This window comes from Anarhichas minor, unplaced genomic scaffold (assembly GCF_050575085.1).
Source record: "Anarhichas minor isolate MPS153535 unplaced genomic scaffold, ASM5057508v1 ptg000010l, whole genome shotgun sequence".
Lineage (NCBI taxonomy): Eukaryota > Metazoa > Chordata > Actinopteri > Perciformes > Anarhichadidae > Anarhichas > Anarhichas minor.
The window spans coordinates 4189442-4213717 of record NW_027466456.1 but is presented as its reverse complement, the minus strand read 5'-3'; the positions used below and the strand labels follow the sequence as shown (position 1 = coordinate 4213717).

Genomic DNA, 24276 nt, shown 5'->3' with positions numbered 1-24276 from the left:
TGAAATACTGCCATTGCACAAACATTTTTAGTCACCCAGGCCACACGCTACTGTAGTTCTCAGATGACGAGAGTGACCTGAAAGATAAACTGGATATGGAACCTTTGCATCTCTTCACTTGCGTCATCTGTGTTTTCAGCACGGTGCCTTGAATCAGTGAACCGGCAACACGAAGCGGCGGAGAGAGAGATTAAGACTAGTTATTTAGAAATACTGGGTTTAAAAAATACCTGCACGTTAACCCGGACTACAATTTCTTCATCTCATCAAAATTTGTGCAACATTCACAAGAAAACGTTAAATGAAGATTGACTCATGCCTATGCTGATGATTTTTAAACGCATGGATGAAGTGAATTCAAAGGATTTATATGGCTGGCTAGGTCCAAATCACGGAGCCACGGATGCATAATCCGGCAGGAAATGAAGTCGAGCATTAACAGTGTTGCGTTCAGACTTCAGTCTTATTTTGAGACAAAGTTGCAGCGGATGCATCGATGAGGTGGGTTCATGTCGGATCAGTATGGAGGTGGATCAGAGTTGGACCTGGTGGACACGCTGCTTTATCTGTTGTGCACTGAAGACATTAAAGAAATCTTTTTTTCTTCAGTGCTGTCCACCTGTGGGTGTTAAAGTGGCTGCCGAAACCTCCGCCGTGGTGACTAAACCACAGAGATTGAGTGCGAACACTCTGTCTGGCCGAGGCCCCCCCTCTTTTTCACCGTCTGAACCTCAGTCGTTCCCTGCAGTGTGAACGATGGCCGCGTGGTTTCGGTGCGAATGATGAGATGTGTGTGTGAACCCCTCCCTCCCCCACTTCGCCCGGCCCTCTGCCTACGCTTCACCACATGATGGCCTGGGTGGGCCTCCCCCCTGTGAGTGACCCAGTTGTGAGGAGCGGTGCTTGCGAGGCCTCTTAGCCCCGTGTCTGAGCCCAGATTAATGACTGCCGATGATGATCCTGTGGTCTTTCGTCCCTCCCACTCTCCCTCCCTCCCTGCTTCTCTTCACCACCCCGTCAACATGCTCTTTAGTTTTTCTTTATCTACTTTTGTTACTTAAATCATGTTGCCATAAATCAGCAAATGGATAATAGCTGCACTGTAAAGGCGATTTGTCATTTCCCCCCAAGCTCCTTTACTTCTGTAACTCACCAATACCTGTGCACAGGAGCGTTGCCCTAACCCCGTGAACCTTCACCTCCTCTCATCTGCACCGATCAAACAACACGGAGGAACTTCTCTTCTGCCCCCTAGTTGTCCAATAGACTAATCACAAAACCCCTGTGGTCGAATAAAGGGCTTTTAGGTTAGTTTGATGTTAATCTTCATCTACTCCCCACCCCTTGCCACAAACCTTTACACGGTCGTAACCTGAATCACATTAAACCCCTATTAGTTGAGGATTTTACCCTAGAAATCCCCTTTCTTCCTGAGAATACAATTATCCAGCAGCACCAGTCATTGTGTAGTTCTCTGTTCCCATCTAGAGCAGCAGGATTCACTCGACATTGTTCCCCGTGAAAGAACAACTCAAAGCCTATTGTTAAATGAAGCCATCTCCGTCATGTTTTCCCCTGAATTAACCGTGATCATTTTAAATCCCCTGTTTCCTTCACACTCCCCTGGCCATATCAAGCTTTGTTTAAGTCATTTAGATTACCTTCTCCTGTCCCCCTTTAACACCCCTTATCTCTCTACCCATTTCATAAATCATCAGGGCCTTCATTTTTTCCCCTCAATCCTCCCCCTTGCCCCTTTACCACCCCCTACCCACTGCAATCTCTCCCTCTCTTTCTGTCTCTCTCTCTCTCTCTCACTGACTGGATCCCAGCCCCCATCTCTCTCCCTCTCTTCGCTCCCTCTCCTCAGCCCAGCTGCCTGTGGAGTTGGATGTGGTCCAGGAACAGGCAGATGGCTCTGTAATTAGAAGTGCATCTCTCCATTCCCTTTCCACTTCTCCCTGTTAAATCAAATTACAGAAAAAATCCCTTCTCTGGATTAGCATTCTTTGCAGCCTAGCCTCCATTCTCTTTCTCTCTTCCTCGATTTGCCATGTTACTACAGAGGAGGAGAGGAAAAGACGAACTGAGTGCTGGCTGATGGTGTTTGGGGAAACTGAGGGCTTCTCATGTCCATCTTGGAGCCCAGAGATGTGTGTCACTTAAGGCCCAGCCTCCGTGTTTGTTAGCAATATGTAGAAAGGGTGTGCGATTGGACCCTTTTTAAGATGCTATTATAAAAAACATCATAGCTGTCAATTTTCATGTTTTCTGGAATCCAATCCTCTTGTTGATGCCATGTAGAACGTGATAGTGCTGGTTTGAGGGTATTGCTGGTGGAGAGAGAGTGTTGGCTCGCTGAAGGCATGGTATGTGTGCAGGCTGATACAGAGTGTGTTACAGGGAGGGGCTGCAGGCTAGGCAGGGCGATGTCACTGGGGTCCTGGGAGCAAGAGGAAGTGCTCACTGTGCACTGGGATTCAAGCCGTCGCTGTGCCCAGCATGGCATGGCCGCTGTGTTCTCCTCCACAGGCGAGGAGCCGGCCTGCCTCCACCGCCGGCAGACTCCCTCTTGCCATCTTGTGGCCACTTGAAGCTATTGGAAAGCAAGCGCGGATAGGCTGGATCGATTCCATATCACTTTTATCTCTCGTGATACTCGGGGATACAAATTGAGAATTCTTGTCTTTTAAAAAAAGAATCATAAAATGTCCATGTTTAAGTGTGTAGTCGTCTAGGAATCACAGTCTAACTGCTGACTGTGTTTGTTTGTTTAGGTGTATGCTTCCACATCTGGTGATGAGTATGCAAGAGACAACGGAGGATACCCTGGTGCTAAGCCTGGAGCTGTCTACCCTTTCTATATGCAAGGTAACCTTTCACATAATATCCCTGGAATGAATTTGTTCTGTTGGCCTGCTTTTTTTTTTTAAAGGTGTTTTCATATTTTCAAATGTGTCTGTGCTTCTCTCAGAAGACCCCTGGTCGTCCTCTGGCTACTCTGCCATGCTGGGTAACTCTCCTCACATTGGACAGCCGGGCTCCTTCTCTGCAATTAACCCACAGGACAGGATGGTGCGTAGAAATGGCATCAATCTCAATCAATATTTTTCTTTTTTGTTGTCGTTTATAATGGCTCATATCTTCTGATGTTGCTTGTAAGGATATTATGTGGTGAACTTGAATGGCCTAGCTTTTCATTGAGAGGAAAGATTTTAGCATCTGTTCTTCAGAAGTTCCTTTTCTATTAATGAAACCACATATCATGTGAGATGCATGAATTAATGTGTTAACATTTAAGGTACGATATAAGATTGAGTGGTTAATAATCATCAATAAATTAATCTTCCTTGGTGAAGCATTTCTCACATTTTGTTTAGTTTTCTGTGAGGGGTTTGTGCCTTATGGAGCTACTTGTATTCCTTTTCCAGAAGCGTCAACCCCTGCCTCTGTCCCCACAGAACTATCCTCTGCACGGCAGCGAAGTCAACGGCTTCCACTCAGCCCCCACCACCTACAACCACACTCCCGCCATCAACGGAGAAGGCATCATGGGTACGGAGCTTTTAAAAAATGAAGTTATCGCACGAGTGTCTTGGAAAGCGTCTGTCCCGTGGCCATTTGATTTATTTATTTATTTATTTATTTTCTTCTCAAAAACAATCGGGTTATCTGACTTTGTGATTTCTTTTGTCTCGGCAGCAAACCGAGGCACCACAGCTGGCAGTTCAGGAGATGAAATTGGGAAGGCTCTTGCCTCAGTGAGTTATTTTTTGTTTATTTGGTTTTTCAAATTAGTGCTGGGCAATGAAACTAATAGTCATTTCGTTTTATTTCCTCTCAAGTGAAAATCTGTGATGTTGGGGTGATGTTGCGTAAATAAATGCTAATTTTAAAAAGAAAGATGATGCTTAAAAAAAAAAAAAAATAAGTTCCGTCCGCGGTTTAGCATTATTTTGGTTGTTGAATGAATTTCCATTGTAAAATATGCCGAAGACACAACTTAATAACGAGAAAACGGTGGAATTCAAGGACCTAATAATTGTATTTGGAGATTTTAATTTTAATTTTTAAAGTGTGCAAGAAATTCTCAAGTCAAATTTTACTCAACAAAGTAGTATTTGTCCTATTTTAAAATAGATTATTGGTGAAAAATAACCTGCTTAATGATTTCTTCTTTTATTTGCTGTAACTCTTTGATTCTTCCCGTTAACGTTTTCTGATGTGGCATTTGAGATAAATATTGTGTGATATGGAAACCATCGTATCATGTAGAAAAATCTATTGTGGTGACTCATTGCTCGGTTCACTATTGCAGTGAAAATCAATAATGTTGGGCTGTTTGATCAATTCTTTCAGATTTACCCGTCGGACCACAACAGTAATAACTTCTCCTCCGCGCCGTCTACTCCTGGATCTCCTCAGGCTATTGCAGGTACAGTTGGATTCTCACATATTGATCACATGAGTGTGAAATAATTAGTACTTGTATATGAGAAGACAACATCTTAAGGTTTTAATGTGTTATGTCGAGTCACTAAAAGGCATTTAATCTCCAATCACCACCGTAATGTGTCATGTATCAGATATGAAATCTGCATATTCATAAACACATTATTTACCGTGTCTTTATTTTACCTGCATCATTTAAGTACTATCTCGCTTTGATGAAAGATTCATGTCAGCCTAACCGCTGATTAAATTGTGCCAATCAGAAGGTTGGTAAACTGCGATCAGGTGGTTTTATCCTGTGCTTTATCCTCACTCATGCAACCACAAATTTGGATGATATTTCAATTTCCGCCACAGAATATTGACATCAGTCCAATTGATTTAACTTGTTCAGTTTGATTGCAACCTTGTTTTTGGCACACAAAAAAGAATCACTTGAAATTGATGGGGCAAAAATGATCCTCTGCATTTTTAATGATCTTCAGCATAGAAACGTGTCTGCAGCGCCATCTGCTGTAACGTTAACAATTACCTCTAAACACTATCCCAATATTTCTCTCTGCAGGGGCTCAGTCTCAGTGGCAAAGACCAACCACACCCAACTATGAAGGGCAAGCACACGCACTGGTATGTGAAAACGTTTCTCTGCTGCATCAAAGGGATTTTAAGCAAGAGCTTGTCTTCACGTATTCTCAGCCTTTTTATGCTTATTTCACCGTTAAGTACAAAGTATTGTTCAAAGACGTACTGTGCATTCGTAAGCCGTTTCCTGGAATTTGATTGTGCTTCGTCATTTTGATAAAGTGCGTGCTTGTTGTGTTTTTGAAAGCAGAGTAAAATGGAGGACCGTTTGGAGGAGGCCATCCATGTACTGCGTAGCCATGCTGTGGGTCAGGGTCTAGAGGGCGCCCCCGACATGCACAGCCTGCTGTCCGCTGTACACAACGGGGGCCTCGGGGGCCTCGGAGGCCTTGGGGGCCTCTCTCCAGCTTTCCCAAATGCAAGCCTTGCCCTCAGCAACAGACATCCTGCTCTGGTGAGTCAAGCAGGATACAAACTAAAGTGTTCATCTGTGTTTTGTGGGTAATTTTACAACAAACATAATATCTGTCAACACTTCTGAAAACTCTGCAAGGAGTTTGTTTTCATGCTGAATTAATGGAGATTGAAGTACATGGTCATTCCACCAGCCATTACTGAAGAAATGTTAGTATGGAGGTTAAAACAAACATTCTTCATGGCTTGCATGAACCATAACATGTGCAATACACTTTGATTTATTGATTGACAGCGTACCTTGATTTTATCTTGTATTTATATGTTACATGCCAAGTTAGCTTTTTGAAGAAATCTGATTTCTGTTCTTATTAGCAAGAAAGAATTATGAAAATAACAATAGCATTAGTGAGGAGTACATTTCCAGTAAAATGTCAAACATAGTATTATTTGTGCCATCTGCTGGTAACAAATTGTAAAATTACAAGCAAATAGGAGTAAACTATGTTTATGCATCTTCTTTGGTGATTTAGATAACAATATATAATGTAGGCAAACGACATGTAAAACATTTTGAATTAACTCCATAATTTAGTAAATATTTGTTCTCACAGAGTTGAGCACATGTCAAGTTGTTTTATTGGTCTTCAACGTTGGACCAATGCAGTTTGCGGTGTGTTTTCTATGAGTGTCGTTGTGATTTGTCTGTCCCTGTGAGCTCCACCTCATGGTTCTCCACCTTCCTCAGCAGGGAGGGAAACACGAGGAGCCCACAGGCCTTCCTCCCAGCAGCACTCTTCTGCACGGTCATCACGCATCCGGACCCACACCACCAGTCGGCCAACCGGAAGGCTTCACCGGTAAGTGTGACTAGATATCTCGTTACTTACAGTAGAGCACATCGGTTGTTGTTTAGTGAAACTGCACAATAGAATGTCTTTTTATTTAGCATCGCCACAGAACCAAATGTTTGATTTCAATACCCAGATACTCATTCATGATTCAACGAGTGTACGTGCACACTGATATGCAATTGAGAATTCTTCAGTGATCTCTGCTCAACTTAATTAGCTTTCTACGTTGATCCGTTGTATTACATCCCCTCCTTAGAGAGGTTACTTTGGAACATCCTAACATCTATGTGTTCGTCCCTAGGTCTCCCTGGTGGTTTGGCCCGCTCCACGCACTCCTCCAGCGGCTCAGACATCAAAAGGGAAGATAAAGAGGATGATGACGACGACAACTCATCTGTTGGAGACAAATCTGATGACGAAAAGACGGACTCCAAGGCAGCACGCCTTCGACGGTAAGGTGGTCCTTACTCTTTTTTTCTAGTATTTGTTCTCTTGTCTGTGTTTTAACCAAAGACTTTATAAAACGCAATTGCCAAGTGTGAAAATATTAAGGAACATGTTTGATATTGGAAATATCTGCTGCAAGTTTCCACACGTCTGCTGTTAAATGTGTCAGATGGTGTAATTAATCCTGTGTGCCCCGCCGATCGCCCAGACTCTGTTAAGCATTTAACAATGTTGAAATCCCCCTTCCCTTCATGTCACGTTTTCAGAAAGGAGGCGTTGACCCTCCAGATGCTCGCTAGCCTTTCAGACCAGAAAGACGAGTAAGTCTCTCCAATAGAGGGTCAATTTCTTGTGCTTTGTTGGCTCTTGTAACACATCAATTAAAGCACATGATTGGCAGAATCATTGTAATAATATCGGTATGACATTCTGAAATGTATTATACGTCTCTGACTTTCAATATTTCTGTATTTATGCTGCGAATTTTGAAATGGAGATGTATTTTTTTTTTTATGTATTGGGCAAAAAAAAAAATATATAAAAACATTTACCCCTAACAAACATTACAATAGGAAACTACAGCTCATTATGCCTTCCCTTTTTTATTTTAAGTACGTAGTTTGTTGTTAAAACCTTTAAACACAGCAGACACACAGTACACACAGAACACATCCAACAGATATTTATGATCAAATGATCCAGAGGGAGATGCTGCTTCTTGGATGTTTTTCACTTTTATACAGTATGCATTCAACACACTTCCTATGCTTAGTGCGTCCATTCAGCACAAAGCTCAACTGTGTGTGTACAGTCCCTGCTCTTCATGCTAAACTGTCCGGGTTAGAGTCCCGAGACGGTGTTGGAGTCCCGCGTCGAGACGGGGTTGGAGTCCCGCGTCCAATTGTCCGGGTTAGAGTCCCGAGGCGGGGTTGGAGTCCCACGCTAAATAAGACCTCAGGGAGGCCGGGTTAGAGTGTTTCAATGACTGTTTTTATTGTTTCAATGTATGTTCTTAATTGTTTTTTAAATCTCTTTTGCCTTATGTTTTGATGCTTTTAATGGTTTTATGTGAAGCACTTTGAATTATCTTGTTGTTGAAATGTGCTATACAAATAAACTTGCCTTGCCTAAACTTAAAGTAGCTGAATGCTATTCACACGGTCACCTGAACACACTAAGTGTTTGATTGTTTGTGTCTTGAAATATCTTCCTGCCCGTGGCTTCATTATTTGATCTCTTATCTGTAAGTAGTCTAGATGATGAGGAAGATGACGAGGACCTTCCCCCTGAGGTGAAGTTGGAACGCGAGAAGGAACGGCGAGTGGCTAACAATGCCCGCGAGCGCCTCAGAGTACGGGACATCAACGAGGCATTTAAGGAGCTTGGGAAGATGTGCCAGCTGCACCTAAGCCACGACAAACCTCAGACCAAACTTCTCATCCTGCACCAAGCTGTCAATGTCATCCTTAATTTAGAGCAGCAAGTCAGAGGTCAGTCTGCCAGCAGCACATCGTGGATGGAAAGCCCGGTTATGTTTACCTCTGTTAAATACACCGTTACTCTTTTATGCTGAGAGGGCCTGTTTCTGTTTTCCCTTCCTCTTGTCAGAGCGTAACCTTAACCCCAAGGCAGCATGTTTAAAACGCCGTGAGGAGGAGAAGGTGTCTGGGGTGGTGGGTGAAGCAGCCATGCAGCTCTCAGGAGGCCATCCTAGTATGGGAGGAGATGGCCACAACCCAATTGGCCACATGTAACACCAGGTAGGCCTTAAAAATTGGCTACAGAAGTGATTATTAGGATGTAACCCTGAGTATTTCATAGGTATTTGTTACTTAATAGGTATCAGTTACTTAATTAAAAGTTAAAATCCTTAATATGTGGTTACAGGTGGTAATTGCAAGAGAGATTCATTACTACAAGTCCCAGAATTCTTGGGGCAGCAAACATTCCTTCACCAGCAAAATAAAACCAGAGTAGCCAAACAAACTGACACGGTTGGAGTAATAAAAACAAAAACAAAGGTCAATAATTAGTCTTTTTCCATCCTACCATAAGCAATGGCAATCTAGTGTAATGATGCACATGTACTTCTCCACATAACAGCAGGACACAGTTAAAGTTGGTTACCTTGATGAAGAAGTATGCGGCCTGTCGCCTGCAGCTCTTCATCGCTGTGGCTGCTCCTTTTGCTCTTATTACCTCCTGCAATATTTAAAAAGTAAGCCGCTGACGCAAAATACCGAAATGGCCATTATAAACACCTGTGGAGGCTTCAGATTTAAAGCCAGTTGAATACTTTTTAATGTTCAGCAGCAGGTGGAGAACATGTTTGGTTTGCAAAAGCAGGAATTCCCCTTGAATCCCTCATGTGAGTGAAGTCTGAATCAGCAACAAACCGTGAAAATGGAATTACTAAATGTAAATACACTGAAGGACCATGAATCAAAAACGGGGTTTGATTTTTGGAAGATTTTAAGGATTATAACTTAAACAATGAATTGCATTAGCACGTAGGAGTCAGTGGGCTCAGTATAATCCTCACTATTTTGTTGCTTTCGTTATAGTACAGGATTACTACAACATAATGTTTGTGGTCCTTCCTTTTTGCAGATCTGGTGGTGTTTCCTCGGCTGTCAGAGGATGTGGCCTTAACAGATTTCTTCCACCCATTATTCTCCAGTGTGTGTGTGTATATATGTGGACATGTCTGTGTATTGTCCGTTCAAGTTTCAAGATGCACATTCACACTCGTACACACATGCATACTGCCAAAACTGACACAGCCTGTTTGTCGCACTCCCAACCATGACTACAAGCTCAAATGTGAAGAACTTTTTTTTAGTTTTGCTTTGTTTTATACATGTAAAAAAAAAAAAAAAATCTTCTTCTTGGGTTTCCACAAGACGATGGAACACCGGAGTACTTTTTTGTCCTGCCACAAATTGGGACTTCACACACTGCCGAGAGGTGCTCTTGTGAAAGAGAGGAGACCTAAACAAACACAAATTGAATCAAGGATTTGTGCCTAATTGTTACATGTTTTCTATTTGACATTTAAGCAAATTGCTTTACATGTGAGGAACATTTATTGTGAGGGATTGCTTATGTGTATGAGCAGTTACTTTTAATGTATGTCATTCCCAGCGTGATGGTACAGTCTTACATATGTTATGTAACCAAGCCCATAGTTGAAGTTGAATTGTCTAAATTCGGTGACTTTTCCTCGATCTTATCAGCAAATGTTTAGGGAAGGCAGAAAGGTCAAAGGTCTCGACAGTTCAAAAGCAGCTCATGAAAGACGTGAACTCTGACCTAGAGGCAGTCTCTCACTCGAGCCCGGTCTCGTCCCACAAGGCGGCTGGAGACTTGGAATAGAAGACTCCTTCCTTGAAAGTTATGAATTATCCAAGTGGTAGTCTGTCAACTACAAACCCGTTCTTCCTATTTGTTGACTACAAATTCTAGTGTTACTCCAGTAATCCCTTGTCGCATGTTCAGGTTTTTGTACTGCTTTACGTACTAAAGCATACTTGGACGAGGCAAAGCACAGTTGTACAGGTTTAGACGGAAGGTTAGGTGTCGACCTGTTGTGCATTTCAGTCCCCGGAAGTCGTGTATTAAAGCCATTTGAGACGCTTGCTAAGTGATCAGCACCACTTAGTGCTCTTACTTACCTAAAATGGTTTACTGACAATGCCAGCAGACTTAACAGCTCAATTATCTTTCCCCTTAAACGACGTTCTGTAAAAGACGATAAAAAAAAATCTGGGTTCCTTTTTGAAGAAGGGATCTCATCAGTCCGCATTTGTTTGAAGCAGACAAGCCTTCGTTTAACGGAGGCTTTCTTTTCCTAAATGAGCATTCCCACTGATTTACAGCCCCTCACCTTCCTCCTGAGTACGCTTGTCCTCACGTTTCTTACCGAGAGAAGTGTGACGTGTAAATTCACTTCATACATTACTCTAATATGTTTCATTTTTCAAAATTAAATATATATAAAAATATATATTTTTTGTTAGTCTATACATTGTAGATTTTTTACATAAATGGCAATATTAGTTTGAAGTTTAGAGTGTATTGTAGATGAGCTGAAAAAGGGGATATTTGACATTTAAATGAAATTGATCAAAAAAAAAAAAAAAAAAATCTAAATTGAACCAGGATGGCAGAGGAAAAGGGTCAACGGATGATAAATGAAAAAGCGTTTGGTGTAACCTTTATTCCAGTATTAGTTGTAAAGCGCATCATCAGCTACCCAGATACATTTTTTTCTTTTGGGGGTTTGTGGACAGAGTTTGTGCCACGGTCCTGTTGAAGTTTTCTTAAGCAGTGAAGCACTGAGGAAAAATGTGGGAAGATTTTTGTCTCTAACAGTAATTATGCAACTGGTTTTTGAATGTAGCTACCATACAAATGTGGATCACCTTCATTTTCAAAGTCCTGGGCTTTGTCAGTACCGTATACAAGTTTTCATTTCACCTTTTTTTTTTTTCTCTCTAATGTTTGCCCTCAACCAAGTGGCTCTCAGTGTGCAGCTCGCTTTATAGCAGCCTGCACATTTATTTGTGGAGGCAGACGTCCGTATTTGGGTGTAAGGTAATGGATAATATGGAGAACAAAACAGTGTTATTGTGACGTTATTCCCATGTCATGTTGTGAATGGTTTTTACCAACATGTAATCACAAATGGGAGGTAGAGCATTTTTGTGTGTTTAATTTCTACAAAAAGAGATGAAGAAAAAGACCTATACAAATCAATAGTGTGGCCTTTTCATTCTCAAGACTTAAGATGACATGATGGGAGAGTGATACCTTATCAGTGCCTGAACTTGTATTTTCATTTAAGACAGTTTTATTTTGTGAACCATATCATTTCATTTATCATGGAGATTAAAGAGGTACTTGTTCATTCCCCCACCCTCCCTTCTCCTAATGCTTTTTTCAATTTTCAGGAAGAAGTTTAAATGGTATAAAGAGATTTTTCTTTCAGTGTATCTAGTTAAATAAATAAATGTTACGTAGATCTTGTTTAGTTTTTATTCCCCCTTTTTTCTAATTATTCAACTGGATTATATTGTCCAAACTGCTGTTTGAGTTAAGGTCATGGGTCCAGGTCATGAGTTTTCTTTCTATCTGCCCAATATTGCTCCATCGCTTGACATTACAGGGTTCAAGAGATGCTGCTTTTGGCTCTGATTGTCTGTTTTTGATGCACATTAACATGTTTCAGTGTGTGTGTTGCTTCAATTTCAATGTAGGGAGTGAGATTTATTTTCCGTCGTAGCTGGAACCTCTAATGACTTGGAGCATTTTCAATTTCTGTATATCAGAGTGCAAGCCCTTTGCTGCAGTGACTTTCAGTATATTTAGTCTCCAGTGACTATTTTCACCTCTTCCAGCTCTTTGATGCCGTTGACAGTGACTTTTTTTGAGAAGTTCTAATCACTTCTTTCAAAAAGTTGTATTTGAAGTTTTTTCTTTTTATTATTTCAAGATCAATTATTGTACTGAATATTGCCGATTTGTTTCAATGGGGAAATCTGACTTGATGTCATTTAGTATTCTGTGAGCATCCCATTAGCCTACAAGCAACATACTCAAATTCTTTGTTTGGGGGAACCTTATTTCTTAAAACAAGTCTTGACATAGACACAGTTTGAAATCTGCAGAAAAGCAAGCCGACCACTGCAGGAGCACATGATGTCAACAGAAAATTACAAAAAAATGTTAAGTTGACGGGCTTGAACTTGTTTTGGTATAAGAAAGCAGTAATAAAACACTTGCTTTCAACAGTTTTGTCATATCTTTGTTGAACTAAAAAGGGGGAGACTATTGAGTGTTAATACATTCACAGGTACAGAGCCTGACATCTTTGGAGTGAGGACACTGTTGACTCCTGCAGGGTCCTCAGTGTCTCACTCAATCTCTCTCTCTCTCTTTTTTTATATATATAAATATATATAGTTGAGAACTGTCCTGTATATAACAGTAATGTAGCAATAAATGTGCCATTTTTAATAACAGATTATACCTTTTCCAATGTCTGGCTTTTGAATATTGTATACATAAAAAGGAAAATAAAGGAAAACATTGTAATAAAGGGTTTATTGTAGTTCGGAAAATGAATTTGTTCATATTTGCCTTTGTCAATAGCCTTTTGGGGATCACAAATGCGTTTATGATTCATGATTACGCAACCAAGGCACCACATTAAATTCAAGACATGATTAAAACCAGTTGATTTCTCAAAGTCAACACGCACAGTACTGCAATATTGCTTATAACTACATGGTTGCCTAACACGGAGCACAGTCTTGAAAACAACTCTGTTGTAAACGGAGACCTTTTGAAGTGGTGGCCTGAAATGAACCGTAGCTGCACGTAGCCAGTTTATTTTTAACAGGCATAAAAAAAAGGCAGCCCAGGGGTCCTTCACGGCCATCAGCGCGAGAAAACATTGCAACGAGTAAAGAACTACAACTGAGAGAAGGTCAGGATGGTGCAAAAAATACTTAATAAACTCGTCGGTGCCAAGTACATTACTATTCTAAGGACGTGGTAAGTTAAACCATCAACAAAGGTGGAGTACTGTTTTAGAAATAATGTTTTTTAGTGCTTCCGTCATGTTACAAATACTACAACGGTTGTGTCCTTCTGGGTGACCCGCTTAGCTTACTAGCTTAGCCTGCTTGTTTATTTCCCACTGATTTAGCTAGCTGGGCTAGTTAGCATAATGCTACTATAACCAACGATGCTGAATTGTCTGCTGTAATTGAACAGCTAACGGTAGGTTGTTAGTTTGTTTACACTGACACTATAACGATCTGGATCATGTCTTATATGTCAGAGATTTAATAGATAGTTAACCATATCAAAGTTATTTTAATATTCAATATCTTTAAGTACTGAAGTGCTCATAGTCCTTTGCTAACATAGAAGCATCTCAGTTAATTCATGAACTATGTGACCAGTGTATGAGTCTGATAAACCTCTAAATGATGTAAAATCACAGTAAGTATAATTGATGTCAATATGATAAAAGGAGATGCATGTTTTTACATAACATTATCTTCCTCAAATATGATGTGACCACTCATGAGAGTTAACTAAACTTGACAGCTGTTTGTTTTTCCACAAACATAGTGAGAGTACAGCACTATAGCTGACCTTGCAAAGTGCACACAGAAAAAAACTCAGATGTTGAATGTTGAACAGTAATTTGTAAAGATCTTTATTATTGAACGTGTACTAATCAATCGATCATCAAAACGTTTTTATCTATTATTTGACCCTTTGTGTAAACCGGAATAACCCTTTTGCCTATGCACAATAACTTAAACCAGTGTTGGAGCTAGTTCATTTGGTTCCTGTCAGTAACCATAAAGGTATTATTTATATTAATAATATTTATGTTGTAAAAATAGCACATTTACTAGGATAGCACTTTTTTTTTTTTTTAAGTTTTTAGTAGCTTTTTGTCAATCACAACAACCATTTTTGTGTCACTTTGTGCATTGACTTGGGGAAGTGTGCATGTTGAAACTTAAAAACATTATTCTGACAATGGTTGTAAGTGGCATTTTTTTTTTTTCATCTAGGGTACCAAATATGGTGGCCTGGGGAACAGTTGGTGGAGTGGCGCTCATTCACTTCACAGACTGGCGATTGGTTCTGGACTATGTGCCATACATTAAAGGGAAGTTCAGCGACGATGAGTAAAGTCTCACACAACGAAATTGTGAGTTATTAAAATCAACACCCGTGTAACTGAGCTTTTGTACACATACTTTGTTTGCCGTGTTCAGTTGGATTGCTCATCAGCTTTAGCCACACCCACGTACTCCTGATAAGATCAGGCAGGTGTAACATGCCAGGTGTTGGAACTGAACATTCAAATTAAAACACTCTTTTGAGTATTGGTTAAAGTTACTGTGGCCACCCCATACTGAGGCCAGAAATAACTTATTCTAAAACACCTGTAGTGCTCACTAACTAAAGTTTACTCCAGGCTGAGAATAAAGGCCGGAGAGTTCTTGTTGCTCTTGTGAGCTTGTTAGATGACAACAAAACAGCTTTATGCTTCTGAGTAATCTTAAAGCCTTGCAAAAGGGTCAGACTAGTTTTAAAATAGAAACAGCCAGTTTCTGACAAAATAAAAGTTTAGAGAAAGTATGCATTCAGCACAGCTGGCCCGACAGATTTCATTTTGAATATGAATTGTTAAATTGTATTGTTGGGGTGTAGTGGTTAGGGCTTGCCTATTTTTAAATGATCAATTTGTTTACTCAGTTCATGATTATCAATATGGTAAACATTTCACTTCCCTCAATAATCAATTAACATTATAATACTTTGTTTTGCAACCTAAACCCCAGACAATATCCATCATATTCACTGTAACACCACACTGTAGACATGTGGATTTTTCCTAAGCCCTATTAAAGTTTTTACACCTTTCACCTACTTGGATGTGGTTTTGTCAGAAATCCAACCTCAGAGGCAGACAAGATTCGTGGTTTTTTTTTTCTTTACACATTCAAACAGATGTGTTGATGTACATTTTGCTAACAAATGGTGCTGTGTGTCTTGCCTACAGGACCAGAGCTTGGGAATGGGCGCACGGGTGGATTGCTTACACAATGCAAGCTTAAGTAGGATGCCCTGGCTCAACAATCAGTCGCTGAGGGCTTGTTAGGAGCTTGGATGACAAAATGCACTCTGTATAAATGCTGCTTTTGATCCAGTGTTATTTAATGTGAATAAATCTTTAATTGTCCCCCAATGTGTCAAGTTATTCTGCAAAATGTCATCTATTGAAATGTTTTGATTCAATTGCTTGATGTTGAGAGTATTTTTCTATTTGGTTTTTAGTGCTAAAAAAAGAAAGATTATACTTATATATAATTTTCTTTTGCATGGAGCAGTTGTAAAAGCGTGGCTTTGCACACATGATATTTGCCAACTGGTCTCTACTATTTGTACTGTAAAAGTAGTGTGAAATAAAAATGTTTTTGCCGACATTGTATATGTAAAGTGTTGTGATAATATAATTCCGTATGCATGCGGACTCACACGAATTCACCGAGTTATGGGCCCAATTGCACGCAGAGAATACGCCAGGTTCGCCCCAGACACGATACTCATTTTATCTGCCAGACTGCGAAATTTGCGTGGATAATGTCTTTCATTTCTCCCATCGAAGGGGGAGGGGACTGAAAGAGGAGAGGAGAGGGGAGAGAAGGGATTTAACATAGCGAGAGGGAGAAAACGATAGTGTCTTCAAGATGGATAAAAACGAGTAAGTACATCATCTGAAGGGCAATGAAACCCACAACAACTGTATTAATTGTTATTGTAGCGTTTTTTTACGCTGTATGTCGTTCTCGTAATATATTTGAAAGTATGTTTATCATCGATACGCCAGATGACCTCAGTGGTCTCGCATTTGGAAATAGAAATGCTGTGGTCTTAAGCTAGGATGTCGGTCATTGTACTATGATTAAACTGTCCTGATATTTGCAGCTAATGTTGAAATGAACCACGGAGTCGGTACGCTGCGTCGACTAATGTCGAGATACGATTTTAATCTCACAAAGAGAATCACATTTTGTTTTCTTCTCTGCATCGTTACATGCACAAAGCCTCCATAGATGCATGATATGCTTTTAAAATGGTGTCTGCGTTTAATCGTTAAGATCTACTTTGTTCATTCATAAAAGCCGGCTTCAAGTCTGAATGACAACGGTAGACATTGTCGTGGTGAAAAGGGCTTCTCCTATTTCACGTAGCTAACATGAAACTTTCATTTTCAGTTACTGAGAAAGCTACAAGTGAAGGACGCTATTTTGTTATATATCTAGTCGATGTTATTATTCAGCGGCGTCCATCATTGTTTTCACTGTGTATCTACATGATTACTGTTTACGGTCTATTTGTAGCAGTAGCTTAATTGTTGTTTCCCATAGGTTAACTGGTGTAGCTGGCTACCACCATCAAGCTAGAAAATAACACTTCCGGTAAAACATTTCGAAATAAAAGACTAACGGTCAAAAACGTATTTTGATAGATCCGGTTTTTGGAATGGTTAAATTAATAAAAAAAGTTTTACTCAAGTAACAAAATTATAACTATATTCAAAGACATGCTTGAATATTTGAAATAAATATGGAGTGAGACAAAATTCTGAAAGTGCACCTTAAGTAAAAGTTTATTTTGTCAAAAATATTCCCCCCATTGGTCAATAATGAAGTTACATCATCACACATTCAATGAATTCATGTAGAATACAGTGCAGTTTTTAACTATTCACTTTTCGAAAATATTTTATTTTGTATAGTAGTTGCTGGACACTAATGTGTTATATTCCCTTAATCTAATGAGGCAATTCACATTTAGATTGAGAAAATACAGTACTAAGAAACAATAACATAATGTAGAAAAAATTATTTAATCTGGACTTCTTTGAATACACTTTTAAAACTAGTTTTCTGAATTGACTATAACGTTTAGGGCTTAACTGGGGCTTTTTGAGACTTAACATCAAACCGGGCAAAGTTATATCGCTCTCACTGTCGGTAAATTTATTCCGTGACACAGTCGCGCTAACTTCCTGTCTCGTCCTCTGCAGCCGCGTCGTCCTATGTTTTCCTTGCGGATGTAGCCCTCGTGCCCCCGGCCTAGACAGGCAGGTAGTGATGTGGCCGCGGTTCTGCGGCGGAGTGATCTGCGCGACGACAAAGAGACGATACGTTGTTAGCAGGGAGATCCCATTACAGAGGACGCATGTTGTAATATGGTCGAAACAAAAGCGTAAGAAGCGATAGGCCAAAAAAAATAATAATCCTGAAATCTAATCTGTTTATGCGAAGTAACTTTTTAGTGGATTTATAGGCTACTCGCGTGGGAAATGGAGAAGAAAAGGTGGGATTGCACTGCTCTCCCCAAGGGCTGGAAAATGGAAGAAGTGACCAGAAAGTCGGGTTTGTCAGCTGGAAAAAGCGATGTCTATTATTTTAGGTACTAAACGAACCGAGGGCTTGCAAAACTTACAGGTGCACAAGACACCGAGTTTGCGGACGGAAACAGACAGGGTTGTGATAAAGAGGGAGGGGGGCGGTATAAAGTTTGAGATGGGTATGGGAGGGGGGGTAACAAGGCTGGTAACAAGGCCAGCTCCTCTCACAAGAGTTGAGATAAGAGTTTGTCCAACCGTGCGGGCTAGTAGCAGTAGCAGCTCACGCCTGGCGAGGCCTGTTTAATGAATCTAACTCAGTGTCATCTCAGTTAATACTCTTTCATTCCCCATTTGAAGTGAACCAACAAACGCCAGATTTTGTTTTCATTTAGCAGAGGAGAAGAGCAAGATGAGGAACAGAGGCAAGAGAGGGGGGAGGCGGGTCGGTTGTATAGCTTGTGGTAGGCTAACCGTCCACTCATATACTGGTGTTTAACTGTGATGTAAGATACATTTGCATGAGTTTACTACACCCACAGTCGGTCCTTTTTGTTGGTCATCGCTCAGGCTTATAATAGTGTTTGCTCCCACAAATGGAGCTACAAGTGTTAGTTTTTGCCATGTTGACATTGTGCTCACTGGTTCTTGGAGGTTCATTTGAATGCTTTATGAACAATGTTGTTGAATGTGTTTTTATATATATATTGTCCTATCTGCTCTTCACACTATATTGTGTGCAGCTTGTAATAGATAACAAGGGTTAAGGTAGTCAGCAAAGATCCATTTCACACAGTAATGTGATTTTCAGTGCCGTTGCTCATTTGAATGTGCTCTGCTTCTGTTTGCATTTGACTTGTTGCATGTTGTGATACTTGTTTTGTACTTTTTCTGTGTTTTTGAAGTTTTTTTGTTTCCCTGCCGTCGTCTCTTGTCTTGGACACTTTTTTTTTTGTCTATTTTTGTAAGAGATGATATGAGTAGAGTGGTTTCTTATGTCTTCTGCCTTCCCTGCCACAGTCCATCTGGGAAGAAGTTTCGGAGCAAGCCTCAGCTGGCCCGTTATCTTGGGAACCAGATGGACCTCAGCTCCTTCGATTTCCGCACGGGGAAGATGCTGATGAGCAAGCTGAACAAGAACCGCCAGAGACTGCGCTATGATAACAACAACCAGAATAAGGTGAGACAACTGGACACTGACGAACACAACTAATGGTGACCTGGACACAAAGTGTAGCAAGTTGAAGCCTCAAGAGATCACTGCCAGTGAAACACCCTCACATAAACGTCATGTAGTCAAGTTTATTTATAAAGCACATTTCGTATGACAGGCGTAGACTCAATATGCTTCAAGATAACACAGCAAAAGATCATACATGACAAAAACCTATAAGATAAGAACATATGTGAGAACAACATTTTATGTTACTTGTCAAGCTTTCACTAGTATAGACATGACATGTTTATTTACATTTGGCCATGTAAGTTAAATAAGACAGAAACTGCTCAACTGATGTCTTATTTTAACCACATCAGAGCTGGAGAGAAGAAATAGTATTAAACTAGCTTTTTCAAAAAAAAATCTCGAAATAATCACTTTTTCTCATGGACCTGGAGTCTCAGATGAGTTAACTAGTTTGAACACTGACTTAGGGTTCGGCCTCTAAAAGCTGTATGAGATATATGAGATACGTGTCTTCTTGTGTGGTTGTAATCAACAGTTTTGTGGAAAAACACGTCACATTCTGTCTCTTTTACGATCTCCTGGCCACTCATCCCCCCTCGCGCTGTGTTTGATATGTTGAAGGGCAAACCTGACTTGAACACGTCGCTCCCCGTCAGACAGACGGCCTCCATCTTTAAGCAGCCTGTGACCAAGGTTACCAACCACCCAAACAACAAAGTGAAGACGGATCCTCAGAAAGCTGTCGACCAGCCCAGACAGGTGAACGGTCAACATCATCCCAAACATATCGCAAACGCATGATAATCTCATGCAGAAGAAATGTGCTACTTTGAAAGTGGACAGACTTGAAGTTGAACACGTTGATGTATTTGTTTTACTCGAAGCAGCAGAATATTTTCATTTAAGTTTCAAAACTGCCTGCAGTTAATATTACTCTCTTGGTTTCTTTCTTTTTCTTGTCAACAGCTTTTTTGGGAGAAGAAACTCGGTGGTCTCAATGCTTATGACATTGCAGAGGAGCTGGTGAAAACAATGGAACTACCGAAAGGCCTGCAAGGTAATGTACACAAGTTAGTCACCGATTCTTCAGACAAAATAAACAACAGGTTATTGTGGTATAAGGGACCGTTGTTGATTCCTACGGATCCCCCTTCGCGGTTCGGCACGCATCTGAACCGCGGATAAATTACACAGTTTAACCATCGTGGTCTGAAATAAAGTTTTACTGACGATTGTTGTCGGTCGATATTCAGCAAAAATATGCGATCAGGAGATCGGCGTTAATGCTTTCTGTTCGCCGATCCCTGATAATGTTACACTGTGAATATTAAACCTGTGTTGAAATTGACAGAAGAGCTTTTAACGATGGCAGCAGCGCTGTCATTCAGTTACATCGTGATGCGTTCAGGCTCTGTTCTGTGAATATGACTATCGGGCAAAGGTGAATTATAAGGTTATCATGATGCGTTCACTTGCAATCTCGTAAAATGTAGTTTTGGTGAAAAACTTAAATAAACGTAGTTGGTTGAAGGAGATGTTTTCACAACAACATAAATGGATATTAGAGATGAATTATGACCTGTTTAAAATACTTCTAAGCAGCTTATAATGCATCATTAAAACTACCGATGACATGATTTTGTTAATCAATAAAACTGCAATCTTTTATTTCCTAATCATTTGAGTTGTGTGTTTTTATGAAGAACAAAAAACACTAGATGACTATAACAAAGGAGTAACAGTTGTGATGTTCCTTCCAAATGTCTTCTCGCCACCCGTTTGCTCCTTCAGGTGTCGGTCCAGGCTGCTCAGACAAGACTCTCCTGTCGGCTATTGCGAGCGCTCTGCACACCAGCGCCGCTCCCATCACTGGCCAACTGTCTGCTGCTGTGGAGAAGAACCCAGGAGTCTGGCTCAACACTACACAGCCGCTGTGCAAGGCCTTCATCGTCACCGATGAGGACATCAGGTGATTGTTTTTTCTTTTACAGTGTTAGATCCTGATAATTCATTGCTGGAGCCAATATCTAGTCAGATCCAACATGCTGTTCCTGTTTGTTGTTTGAACTTTTTTCTGAACTTTCTGGCTTTGAGCAAAATGTATCCGCATGTGTGGCAGTTGAAAAAAAGTTGTTACAAATCTTCCGATATCCTTCAGTGTGTTTAAAGATAAGAAATAACTACTCAGCCAGGGTGAATAATGGCATATGTTATACGATTTACCAGTTCATGAAATATTGGCTTCTATTTTAAATGCTGAAGCACAATAACGAGTCGCAAAGACATAATGGAGAAATCTTCCAAATTGGAATTGACCGTAAACATTTCTTTTTGACTTTTTGTCGTCTTTGATTTCCCCAAAAGTTGACCGAGTCTGTTCAGCGGTCCATAACAAGTGACCCCTGCTCTTTTTAAGCACACACCATCTGTTCTGTGCTGATTCACTGGCTTCTATAGGCAGCTGCAACTGCCAACTGTAACCGCTTCCTGTTGTGTTTGTGTGTAGGAAACAGGAGGAGCTGGTGTACAGCGTGAGGAAAAGGCTGGAGGAGGCTCTGATGGCGGACATGTTGGCTCACGTCGAGGAGGCCGCCGGCGAGGGAGAGGCTCTGAAAGACGAAGGCAACAGCAGTGAAGATATGGAGAGTGTATAGCACAGGTTGGTAAAGGGGCAATTTAGGCTCATGAGCAAATTATTTAGACGATAGACGATGTATGACCTTCTATCCCACCTGTGGCCCTCACAGAAAACCAAGCAACTCATGAAATTAATGTCGTTTAAAGGAAATTTGCAAACATTCGTAGCTTGCTGAATCTCAAAGGCATATCATGAGCTTTGGGTAATGTTTTATATTCAGGTCCTTGTAATAAGCGTTAGTTAATAGGTAATAACGCCCTTACACGATGCCCAATAACATTATACTGTGTTAATGAAACTAAGTGTTAATTGCAACATAAACACATTTATTGTTAGATTACAAGGCATTTATGAACACTTACCCATTATCTATTTTATAAACCTTTTAATAAGCTTTTTTTGTTGCTTTATTAAGATTAATACATACTTTATTATGCATTTATTAGCAGTTAACAATGCTTTCTCCAAGAACAATGCCTTATTAAGGAACGGTAAATTGTAGATTGCTAAAGACAAAGTATATTACGATTGCACTATTTCATTTGTTGATGGGTTTAGTGATATTTTATATCACTTTTATCAGAATGTCTTTTACAATGCGCAACTAACCTCATTGTTAAATTATGCTGTAATTGGACTAATAATTTAATATATATATATATATATATATAGAACGTTCTCATTTAGGCCGCATGTGACAGCCATTTCCTTATTAAACTAACAAAAAAAGCTTTTAAACAATGACATTATAAAAGTTAGTTAATCTGTTTGTAATGATATAAAGAATTATAAGGAACTAATAAAGCTTTTATTAAAGTTCTTAAGCAGTCTGTTAACAAGGTTGTTATAAGTGCTTAACAATACACATGTTTATGATGCTATTATTAACACTAAGTCTTTAGTGCCTCCCTTTAAACACATAATGTTAATAAGCATCTTATAACTAAAGCTTATTACAAGGACCTTAACATAGAGCGTTGCAGGGTTGTGTACTTACTGCATGAATTATTACATAATAATGTATAAGATGCAACCGAGCTATTCAAAAAATAAAATAGAGAATGTTTCTTCTAATTGCCAATCCTCTCCTCTTGTAGGGATTTGTTCAACGTCTGCACACACACGACCATGAACAGTAGGAGCCACACAGCAGTCCTGCCCTGATGAACTGTCCCCGTGTATCTGCGTCCAACTTCACCCGTTACCCAACTTACACCAGTCCAGTAGAGAGCTGTCTTCCCCTCGCTTGAACCCAAAACACTCGGGAGTCTCACATGCGTCTGTTCATCATCGTTCACTGGACAGGACTCCTCGACTTCAACGGCAATTAAATTAAAGCTCGGTGGACCTTCGACTAGGAGATTTTAAATATTTTCTTGAACTTTAAAATATTAAATAACTTATCTATAGTGTGTCAAAATTAGTGTTTGATGAAAAGAGTGTTTTTTACTAAAAGGCTTTGAATGGGTTTGTATTTTTCGTGTCAAATCCAAACATTTTATGTCGGCAAAAGTTAAATTGGGTGCTTTTTTTTTTTGCTTTTTTTTTTGGGCAGATTGGAAATGAATGTTGTGTAATTTTGGCATGTCTCTGTCTTGAATTTTATGATGCACTACACGAGTTGTCTGACACAAAACACCGTCTTTTCTAGTGGAACCATTTGAGATGTAACTATACCGAGTTGGACTAATTTAAATCGGCATCGGGGCCAACCTGCATGCCGGCTGACGATACAGATGCAGACGGTGTAGTTCACCCACTGGGAGGGGACAGTCAAGTTTTTATTGTTGTAATTTCAATGAAATATTGTACTTCGTGACCGCTGTGTCGCCCTGTGAGTCGTGTCCAGTGTTGACCAAAGAGGAGACACGTCATTTGGAAGACGGTTGTGTGACGTGCGTGTAACTAAAGTCTGCTTGGTATTTTACCGTAAGCGATTTATATCGGCGCTGCCGTCGTGCAACTCAACGTGAGGAAAGTAAAAAGTATGCGTTGGTAGGGCTGGGCGATGTGGAGAACATGGAATATCAAGATATTTTTGATGAAATACCTCAACGACGATATTGTAGGGTTGACCCTTGGTGCTTTTACAAAATATTTAAACAAAGAGCTTTTTGATAAATAATCAGTAATGTGGATATATTGACTAAGTGGGTAAAAGAACAGTCTGGCAATTCTGTAAAATTGCATAATTTGACTGTAATGCAAACTTTAAAACCAGAAAAAGACAACACTTGTACCATATTACGATAAATAAATTCTAAGATGATATCTAGTCTTGTACCACGATATCAATGTATTGCCCAGCCCTATATGTTGGGGCTGAGCACAATGGGAAAGAAATGACCTGAAACCTCTTTCTATTGTAAAAGTATTGGGTTTAAACCTCAACGTCATCGTTTTAGGTGCTTTCTGATGTTGAAGCTGTTTCTGCTTTGTTTCTGTCACAGTTTCTATCCACGTTTTTCTGTTTTTGTGTCTTTTTAATGTGTCAATGTTACAACACACAAGCTGCCTCCTCTTAAACCCACGCACAAAATTGGTGATGCCGCAAATTAGTTAACATTGAGTTTAGATGTAATTTATCATCTGAGGATTAATGCTTTTGTATTTTTTATCCCCGTCTGTCGAGGTGTGATGGTGAATCATGTACCCAGCTGAAATCATGAAAATCCCGTCTCTATATCAGCAGGCTGATTGCTGAAATGAATTTGATTGTATTACATATTAAAATGAGTCCACATGTCATAAA

At 40.1% G+C, this 24276-nt stretch overlaps 3 protein-coding genes across 19 annotated transcripts in view; all 3 read left to right on the top strand.

Annotated features, from left to right (window-relative positions):
* tcf3b (transcription factor 3b) overlaps positions 1-12854 on the top strand; it is a 28734-nt gene extending 15880 nt beyond the window's left edge. For 6 of the 11 annotated variants that reach the window (XM_076087665.1, XM_076087660.1, XM_076087670.1 and 3 more), the window contains 13 exons: positions 2778-2871; positions 2975-3075; positions 3432-3555; positions 3703-3761; positions 4360-4435; positions 5018-5079; positions 5282-5488; positions 6197-6308; positions 6604-6754; positions 7016-7069; positions 7998-8239; positions 8358-8509; positions 9360-12854. In XM_076087665.1, coding sequence (XP_075943780.1) covers positions 2778-2871; positions 2975-3075; positions 3432-3555; positions 3703-3761; positions 4360-4435; positions 5018-5079; positions 5282-5488; positions 6197-6308; positions 6604-6754; positions 7016-7069; positions 7998-8239; positions 8358-8503 — 1428 coding nt within the window. In that variant the 3' untranslated portion in view covers positions 8504-8509; positions 9360-12854. The remainder of the gene's footprint in view (positions 1-2777; positions 2872-2974; positions 3076-3431; positions 3556-3702; positions 3762-4359; positions 4436-5017; positions 5080-5281; positions 5489-6196; positions 6309-6603; positions 6755-7015; positions 7070-7997; positions 8240-8357; positions 8510-9359) is intronic. The other 5 variants (XM_076087664.1, XM_076087667.1, XM_076087663.1 and 2 more) reach the window with 5 other exon arrangements.
* A 330-nt stretch (positions 12855-13184) lies between these two features.
* On the top strand, positions 13185-15525 carry LOC142946420 (cytochrome b-c1 complex subunit 10-like). The gene is made up of 3 exons (XM_076087685.1): positions 13185-13307; positions 14348-14487; positions 15346-15525. The coding sequence occupies exons 1-2, from the start codon at positions 13246-13248 to the stop codon at positions 14466-14468; spliced, it is 183 nt and encodes a 60-aa protein (XP_075943800.1). The 5' UTR covers positions 13185-13245; the 3' UTR covers positions 14469-14487; positions 15346-15525.
* Positions 15526-15960: 435 nt separating this feature from the next.
* Positions 15961-24276, top strand: mbd3b (methyl-CpG binding domain protein 3b). 7 transcript variants are annotated; one of them, XM_076087678.1, is made up of 8 exons: positions 17375-17558; positions 17640-17765; positions 18721-18880; positions 19508-19645; positions 19853-19943; positions 20678-20855; positions 21393-21545; positions 22622-24276. In XM_076087678.1, exons 1-7 carry the CDS (start codon positions 17542-17544, stop codon positions 21538-21540), a joined length of 858 nt encoding a protein of 285 aa, XP_075943793.1. In that variant the 5' UTR covers positions 17375-17541; the 3' UTR covers positions 21541-21545; positions 22622-24276. The 7 variants fall into 7 exon arrangements, with proteins under 7 accessions (XP_075943797.1, XP_075943793.1, XP_075943795.1 ...); XM_076087682.1 differs by lacking the exons at positions 17375-17558; positions 17640-17765 and adding an exon at positions 15961-16047; XM_076087680.1 differs by lacking the exon at positions 17640-17765 and having other exon boundaries at positions 17377-17558.

Coding starts and splice junctions, on each gene's coding strand:
- LOC142946420 (XM_076087685.1), top strand. CDS start 13,246: ATGGTGCAAAAAATACTTAATAAACTCGTCGGTGCCAAGTACATTACT. Junction 13,308..14,347: donor ATTACTATTCTAAGGACGTG/GTAAGTTAAACC, acceptor TTTTTCATCTAG/GGTACCAAATATGGTGGCCT.
- mbd3b (XM_076087678.1), top strand. Junction 17,766..18,720: donor AGCGATGTCTATTATTTTAG/GTACTAAACGAA, acceptor TCCCTGCCACAG/TCCATCTGGGAAGAAGTTTC. Junction 20,856..21,392: donor GTCACCGATGAGGACATCAG/GTGATTGTTTTT, acceptor GTTTGTGTGTAG/GAAACAGGAGGAGCTGGTGT.